At 36.2% G+C, this 8,954-nt stretch overlaps 1 protein-coding gene across 1 annotated transcript; it reads right to left on the bottom strand.

Annotated features, from left to right (window-relative positions):
- Positions 1-252: 252 nt before the first annotated feature.
- kics2 (KICSTOR subunit 2) lies at positions 253-8,833 on the bottom strand. Its single transcript, XM_048156252.1, has 3 exons — positions 8,367-8,833; positions 6,352-6,640; positions 253-1,500 (listed from the first exon to the last, which is right to left on the bottom strand). The coding sequence occupies exons 1-3, from the start codon at positions 8,605-8,607 to the stop codon at positions 681-683; spliced, it is 1,350 nt and encodes a 449-aa protein (XP_048012209.1). The 5' UTR covers positions 8,608-8,833; the 3' UTR covers positions 253-680.
- Between the last annotated feature and the right edge of the window lie 121 nt (positions 8,834-8,954).

Consider the following 8,954-nt stretch of genomic DNA (forward strand, 5'->3'; position numbering starts at 1 on the left):
ATTTGGACCTTCAACCCTTTGAACCCCAGTGAAGTCCACTATATGGAGAAAAATCCTGGAATGTTTTCCTCAAAGACCTTAATTTCTTTTCGACTGAAGAAAGAAAGACATGAACATCTTGGATGACATGGGGGTGAGTAAATAATGAGGAAATTTTAATTCTGAAGTGAATTAATTCTAGAAGAAATGTTACTTGAGCACCATAAAAATGCATATGTGGAATTCAAAAAGAATTAGTCAGTACAGTTTTAGTCTGATGCACAATTCCAAACTTTATTTCAGAAGTAAAAATATACACAATAGGAGGAGAAAACAGTCAAAACATTAAAACCAAAGACTCAGCTATTAAAATGTGTTACACATAGCAAATTAACAATAAAAGGGGGAAATCAAAATTCTTTGCCATGGGTCCCTTTTTATATTCAGTAAAGCAAGTCCAATAGCTAAGCCGGAACAGTCATTTGTAAGCACATTAAAAACAAGACAAGCTTTCACAGCTGTGATATTCGTCTTTGGTCTGAACGTGTTTGAAGCTTTTGGACCTCTTTAATAGTTGTTCAAAGCGAAAAGGATAAAACGGTTTATATTCAACAACAGTTTCAGCAGCACAGTGAATAAAAAAGCAACAGCAACCGATATACACCTGAAACATCCTTTTAAAATAAACTATATGATGAAGTTCAGCCCTTGGAGCCAGGTTTGAGTGTAGTGAAGGGTTTGGAGTTCCTCAGCGATCCCGTCAGCTCCTGCAGGAATGCCACGATGTGCGAGTCCCTCTCTGACTTCCTCCCGTCGAAGATCACCACCACGGTGAAGTGTGGCTCGGGCCGCGTGAGGAAGTAGGTGCTCTGGACTTTATCGTCATAGAAGTGGACCACCTTATCCAGAGCGTTGAGCTCCGTGGCGCGGTCGCTCATGATCATGATGACGTTGGGCCAATGCGTGACTGGCCTTTCTCCACCGGGAAGCGACACGACGGCCGGAAATTGATCCACGCCTTTGGGGGCTTCACGGTACGAGTGCGGATGGTGGTATCCGTGTCCCTGGAAGCTCTCGGAGCCACGGTTGTCGAAGACCAAGGAGACATTAGAAGCGTCGTGCTTGCGAATGAAGGCGGAGATCTTGCCGAAGTAATCGAGGGAGGTGCGAGCCGTCAGGGTTTTCATTTCGGACTGTGACGTCTGCCGGCTAAGAGCCTCGTGGAAGTAGAAGCTGAACTTGGCCAGGAGTGTCGCTTGAAGGCGCTGCAGCCACAGATAGAGGTGCGGCGGCTGCACGACCTTCTGGGATTGGCCACCGAAGAGGTGTTTCCTGGTTTCTCGTTGCCGTTCGAACACCTGACCCCATGCCTGAAGTTTGGAATGGGCGCCGTGCAGGTTCAGCAGAGACGGCAGGAAATGCCACTCGGAGATCTGCGCCTGGCATCGCAGCAGCTGCGTCAACACGTCCACCTCCACCTGGAAGCTGTTCTCGAGGCGGCTCAGGATTGGATGGTGGAATCTGAAAGAAACGAAATGGCCATCAGGGATTAGAGATACAACCTCTAATGAATTATAGTAGTGTTGTCACATTTTTTACCTTAAAAAATATCAATATTCAATGCCATTTTTGATACGGCACAGGTAAAACTGTTGTATTTACCGCCATACAGATGATTTATCTCATTTTTTTTTTTTTTATAATTTGGGTAATTTTGTTGTAATAACTTAGCGCATGTTAAGGAATGTTTATTTGTATCGTTGAACTACATTTACAAAAAAGACAAGTAAACAGTCAGTAATAAAATAAGAACAAATAAATCACAAACGATAGCACAAAGTGAGTGGGTGGGTGGATCTAACAGTAGTATTCAAGTAAGAAATACTACAGAATAATGCTTACAATTAAAGCTACAAAAGTTATTCAGTCAAGAGCAGCGAGTGATTTTCCGTCTTTTGTTCTTTGATTAACATGACAGACAGCAGCAGGTTTATTAGGCTGCTGTCGCTTTAAGAGCTTATGCACAGATCCAATAGCCTATACATTCCAAAACCGACTTTATTTACCTGAATACTCAGCAAGACGGGCATTTTGGCATAATTTTGAATGTATTTGAACTTTTAAGTGCACTAAGCCACAAAAAATAAGTCAATTTGATACTATTTATTCGAGTGCCACTTACATAGATCAGTGCGCATGCGCTTTTTGAGCGTGAAACCTGCGTGAATGACTAAAATTAGGCGCAATGCATGCACTATTCCGAGAGAAGAGTGAGTGAGCGTGCAGCTGATATTGGTGTTTCGATACTGCAGAAAATGAGTATTGGAACCGTTTCTGATATTTCAGTATAGATACATATCGAAATATCAATATTTTAGACAACACTAAATTATAGTTCTGCGCAATATATATTGAAACAATATCAATACTGTGATATGGCTTAACGCGATAGTAAAATTGCAAAGCTAAATTATGTAATTTGCTGCCAGTTTCAGAGTGAAACGCAACACTGTTTATTTATACATCATAAAAAAATTATTTTTCGAAGTTTTCGAAGCTAAAACAAAGATTATTGGACTGTTTTTTCACATCCTCAGACTCAGTGTTTCTAAATGTAGCCCCGCCCCTTTTCAGCACTGCGCTCGTTGTCTGTCTTCCGGTTTGTATTTCAACACTTTTGGATTTATGAATGAACCGCTCCTTTTTGTTATGACAACTGTTTCAAACATTACAGTGCTAATGATAACTTTTGTTAACTCTATATTAATTAAATCCACTTCAGCTAATTACTCTTCGACAGCGTTGCCATAGAAATATACAGAGCTACCGCAAAAAAACAAAATTCTAAAGATGGCTGCGCGCTTGTTTCCTTTCTCTAGCAACACTATCTACTGCAAAAATAATCTGCAGTGGTCACGTTGAAGAAGTCAGACTTCAGAGTTTTCAGAGTTTACAAGTTGTAATTAATTATATTAGTTCTGACTTAATTATTTCTACAAGTCAGAATGCACCTTATTTCAGTCTTTCTCCTTAAAAATGTCATGTTTAATTCAACGTGTTGCTACTTTGTAATTTTTTGTGAAATTTACTTTGTTCAAAGTAATTCTGCACCATTTTTGTTTAGTACATGCTGAAACACAATCATGAGCAGTGCCACGCTTCACTCTGAAACTGGCAGAGCATATATTTGCTGGCAAACCACCAAAATAAAAGTGCAGTTCTCAAGGAAATTAAGACGTAAATATTAGTATTTTAATTTTACCTTGTGCAATAAAATTGTACTAGTAAAATGTTATTTTTATTTGTTAAAGTACAGTCATTTTATTGTAATTTATTTCTTATTTTTATTTAATAAATCACACAAAAAAATCATTTTATAGTCGTATTGAATGGGTCAAAAACTGTGTAAATGTGGTTACTGAAAGGGTTTGAGTTGGTTCCTTTGATTTTTCAAGTATTTCCCAAATTGTTTAACCATAAAAGGATGGTTTGCACTCAAAAAAAAAGTTGATCTAAGTAAAATGTAATTTTCCAGATTTTTACAATAATTTTAATTTTGAATGCAAATGCACTCAACAAAATCAACTCATTCAAGAATGATTTTTTCAAAAATAGCTATTCAAAATATATCTCAGAAAATCGAACTAATCGCATTGCCAGTTTTTCTCCCAATATTGTGCAGCCATACGTGTAATGGAACTCTATCAATATGAGACGATGCAAGATGGTGGACGATTGTCAACATCTCTGTAATCCTGCAATCTGTGTGTCCTGTTTGTGTTTGAGCTATCGACGCCGTGCCAGCTCGTTCTCTTTGCTCATTAGCTCTGGAGAAAGTCATGAATACTGCAGGGTGGCATAGAGCTCATTACATCTCCTGCATTCAGCAGCAGCGTGAAAATTCTTCACCCCTGACTGATCATTAATTACATGTCTTAGCAGGCAGCCAGAAAGAGAGCATGAGGAAATGACAGAGAGAGAAAGAAAAGGGAGCTTCTTCATAACAAAAAAAAAGCTGACAGAAGAATACTTTCTATTGCAGTTTAATTCAGAGACAAGCCGTTTGTCATTTGGAAATTATCCTGACCAACCCAACACGGCAACCAATGGTGTGAGTTTGGGGCGGGACTATCTGTTTGGCCAGCCAATGGAAGATGTGTGGGAAACCTGTTTGATCATCATAATCAAGAATTCACATTTAATGCTTTTTCTTTGTAGGCCAGCAGTTCAAAGCCGATTTCTCAAGGTCATCCTCGGGCGACACTCTCAAGCGTCACGCTGCAGGAAAGAGCTGAATCTCTGCTGAGCAGTTGGCTGACTGATTAATTGATCAGATAACGTTTGTGAGATCTTGTCTCTTCTGCTCCAGCGATGACTCAACGTTTGGCATCCTTGTTTCCGTGAAGTGCAGAGTTCACCTTGAGCAGTCAGTGGGAGCGCGCTCAGCTTCAGATATCATTAACCTGGAGCTGGGCTCACGTACGGCTTTATCATACATCATTTTTGCTAGAACTATATTGTTATTTAAAGTTGCAGTTACTTTAAAAGAAATCATGGGTGAACATTTTTTGGCATGATATAAATTACATAGATGTGTGTGTATTATATATTTTCTTTGGATGCCATCATAGACTTTAGGTACTTAAGGGTACAGTAGATAGCCAAGACTTAATTATGTATTAATTCTGAATAATAGTATGTATTTTTTTTTTTTTTTATTTGGCAGATGCTTTTATCAAAAATATCTTTAATGCACCTTTAAATCTAGCACATTTTCAATATAATTTTTTTGGTGTTGCTTTGATGTTTTTCTATGAAAGTGCATTTTTAATTACCTTCATTTTTTTAATTGGAGGTGGAAATGGGCTTTCATAGCTTTTCTATTACACTTGTATAGACCTTATGCAGCAGAGAATGGATGGAAGCTTGTTTCCGCCATGGAATAAAAAAAAAAAAAAAGGATAATTGCGACTTTATCTCCCAATTCTGACTTTTTTTCTCAGAATTGTGTGATATAAACTCACAATTGCATTATAAAGTCAGAATTGCGAGATATAAAGTTGCAACTGCTTTATAAAGTCAGAATTGCATGATCTAAAGTCGCAATTGCTTGTTATAAAGTCAGAATTACGCGATATAAAGTCGCAATTGCATGTTATAAAGTCGGAATTGTCTGATATAAAGTCGCCATTGCGTTATAAATTCAGATTTGCGTGATATAAAGTCGCAATTGCGTGTTATAAAGACAGAATTGCATGATAGAGAGTCGCACCTGTGTTATAACGTCAGAATTGTGATATAAAGTCGCAATTGCATGTTATAAATTCAGAATTGTGTGATATAAAGTCGCAAGTGTTAAAGTCAGAATTGCATGATATAAGGTCGCAGTTGCATTATAAATTCAGATTTGCGTGATAGTCGCAATTGCGTGTTATAAAGACAGAATTGCATGATAGAGAGTCACACCTGTGTTATAACGTCAGAATTGTGATATAAAGTCGCAACTGTGTTATAAATTCAGAATTGTGTGATATAAAGTTGCAGTTGCTTTATAAAGTCAGAATTGCATGATATAAAGTCACAATTGCGTGTTATAAAGTCAGAATTATGTGATATAAAGTCGCAATTGTGTTATAAAGTCAGTTGCGTTATAAAGTCAGAATTGTGAGAAACTCACAATTACAAGTTTATATCACGCAATTCTGAGAAAAAAGGTCAGAATTGCGAGATGTAAACTCGCAATTGCGAAAAAACAAGTCAGAATTGTGAGATAAAAAGTCACAATTACCTTTTATTTTTTATTCAGTGGCGGAAACAAGCTTCCATTCAAGAGAAACAAGTGTGCAGCCATCTTTAGAATTTGTTTGAACTTTCATTTTTGCGGTAGCTCTGTATATTATTAAGGCATCGCTGTAGAGTAATTAGTTGGTGAAATGGCTTTATTTATTGTAAGTTAGTGAAAGTTTGAAGCAGATATAACAAGAGTCAGTAGACCTGGAAGAGTTTAAAAAGAGCAGTTCATTGATAAATCTGTAAGATTTTACCTTCATGCTGTGAAAATACAAACCGAGAGACAGAACACAAGAGCAGTGCTGAAAGGTCATAAGGTCTACAGTGTAAAACCATTTGTTTTGCTAAAAAATAAAGGGTGAATGTGAGCAAGGCAAGCCAAGGCTCCCTCTGGTGGTGTAGATAACACACTACAACACAGACCCACACACAATGATCCTCATAATCTAAATGTTTCATAAACCATTTCAGTAATATATGAAATAAACATTGATTTAATAATTGTTTGTTTTGGTTTTATTACACTGACAGAGTCATAACGAAGGATCAGCTACACCATATACACTACTCTCCGTTTCTCACCTTGAACTGTACTTCTGCAAAATGGTCTCCAGCGTGCTCACGAGCTCCTCAGAGTTCACAGTCTTCTGGTTACCCAGAGAATGCATCTTCTCGTAGAAGTCTGCGATCTCCATCCTGGCCTGTGTGAAGTGACACAGCTGCTCGGACAAATGAGACAGGAGGTCCTCCAGGTTGGGAGTGGAGCCTCCGGATGTGTGGCGGCCCATGGACACCACCTTCTTCAGTTCGTTGTGCAGAGACGTATAGATGGTTCTGATGGAATCCTTACGGCTGAAGAATGACTGACCACCTGCGTGACACACATACATTAATATGATGGCATTAAAACAACACAATGCTGGAATATGAAACCAAACAGATGGTGATGTATTATGTATGGCCACATGGCGCCATCTGCTGTATTTAAATTATACTACTCTCTCATAGACCGTTTCATGACATGTTCAAAAAATATTGGATTAGCCTGATTCAAGTACCATCCAGTGTCTGAATGTACCAGGGTAATGCCACATTTTTGACCATACGATGATATATTACTGAATGATTAGCATAATCATAAAGTACGTAGTGTTAAAATCTGATATCTGTGGAAGATGATTTCCATCACACAAAAAATGCTTTGGTAAATCAGAATTATGACAAAAAGTCATAATGAAATAAAAATGAGGAAATTGAGATAAGTCATAGTTGACAAACTAATATAATTATGCATTATGAAATAATTAAAGTGACGTCACTTTTGACATAACTTTTTGCTATAATTACAACTGTCATAATTTCAACTGTTCGTCAATTGACTGGTCATAATTTCGACTTCTGTCATAATTAACATTTTATCACATAATTCCTACTTTATTATTACATAATTTAGATTTAGGTCATTAGGACTTATCTCAAATTTAGATTTTTCGATTTAATCATAATTAAGACATTTCAACTTTTTAATGTCAATTTCGATTTCATCTAAATTACTTTCTCAATTTTTATTTCATGTCGTCACTTTTTATCTCATTATGACCCTTTTTATCATAACTTTTGTCTCATAATTTAGACTTTTTATAATAATAATTAGGCAATAGAACTTTTAATCTCATAATTTTTAATGTCAAAATTTAAATTTAATCTCATAATTATGACTATCTTATTTAAAGTTTAACTTCAATTTCTATTTATCTAAATTATTACTTTTTATCTCATAATTTTATTTGTCTTTCATTTCATAGCTCATAATTATGACTTCATTATTTAGATTTTTTTTATCATAACTTTTGTCTCATAATTTAGGTAATTAGGTAATTATCTTATTTTAATCCCATAATTATGACTGTATCTTATTTAAACTTTTTAGCATCACTTTCTATTTTATCTAAATTATCTCAAATTCATTTGTCATTGTCACTTATCTCATCTCATAATTATGACTTCTCATAATTTTGACTTTTTATCGTATCTTTTATCTCATAATTTAGACTTTTTTACAATAAAAATTAGGCAACTAGGACTTGCTAAATCTCGTAATTTTGATTTTTAATGTCAAAATTTCAATTTAATCTCATAATTATGATTTATTTCAACTTTTTAATGTCAATTTTGATTTTATCTAAATTACTTTCTCAATTTTTATTTGTCATAATGTCACTTTTTATCTCATTGTGGCCCTTTTTTATAATAACTTTTGTCTCATAATTGAGACTTTTAATAGTAATAATTAGGTAATAGGACTTTTAATCTCATAATTTTAAGGACATAATTCAATTTAATCTCATAATTAAGACTTATTTCAACTTTTTAATGTCAATTTCTATTTTATCTAAATTATTACTTTTATCATCTGATAATGTGATTTGTCATAATTTCACATTTATCTCACAATTTTGACTTTTTATCATAACTTTTGTTTCATAATTTTTAGACATGATTACGAATTACCATGACTTTTTTTTCTTGTGTGGCGGAAATGGTCTTCAAACAGTACTTTAGGTAAAGATACAGTATTAGAACCGCTTCTCTCATACCTAGTTTCTGCCCGAGGAAAGTCATGTTGTGGTAGGCTTTCTCTGCGGCTGCCAGGTGGGCGAGAGCGGCCAGCAGCGACGCCCAGATGGCTCCTGCACTCTTACTGGCGTCCTTCTCCTTCTCCACATAATCCTTCGCCCTGTCGAACCAGAACATCCCGAGCTGGGTGAAGAAGCTCTCGAGCACGGCTCGCTCTTTAGGAACCGGCCGCAGTTCCTCATCGCGCTGCATGTCACACATGATGACAGAGAGAAATCGGCGCACATTCACGCGACAGCGTTATTTAATAATGGCTAAAACTGTTCGACGTGCTTATGTTGTGTCCGACAGTCGCGGTCGCCGGAAAAGAGCAAAACAAACAACGAATTTAAGTGATTCAGATCGTTTTCTGTTGGTAAAATGCACATTCTTAGTGCTAAACGCCACCATGACACTTTTCAATGACAACACTACGGCAAGCCAAAGGAGACAAATACGTCTGTATACGAAACGCGAATTTAATATTGCATTTTATTTAAATATAATCTATTTTAACATATTGTTCTGTACATTAAACCTTATTATATTGCAAACACTCATTAAAATTT

The sequence above is a fragment of the Megalobrama amblycephala genome, linkage group LG14 (assembly GCF_018812025.1).
Source record: "Megalobrama amblycephala isolate DHTTF-2021 linkage group LG14, ASM1881202v1, whole genome shotgun sequence".
Taxonomy (NCBI): Eukaryota; Metazoa; Chordata; class Actinopteri; order Cypriniformes; family Xenocyprididae; genus Megalobrama; species Megalobrama amblycephala.

What these genes read in the sequence shown, in the direction of transcription:
- kics2 (XM_048156252.1), bottom strand. Translation starts at nt 8,607, where the DNA reads ATGTGTGACATGCAGCGCGATGAGGAACTGCGGCCGGTTCCTAAAGAG. An exon ending in TTTCCTCGGGCAGAAACTAG is followed by an intron (nt 6,641 to 8,366) that starts GTATGAGAGAAG and finishes TGTGTCACGCAG; the next exon opens with GTGGTCAGTCATTCTTCAGC. An exon ending in TTGCAGAAGTACAGTTCAAG is followed by an intron (nt 1,501 to 6,351) that starts GTGAGAAACGGA and finishes CGTTTCTTTCAG; the next exon opens with ATTCCACCATCCAATCCTGA.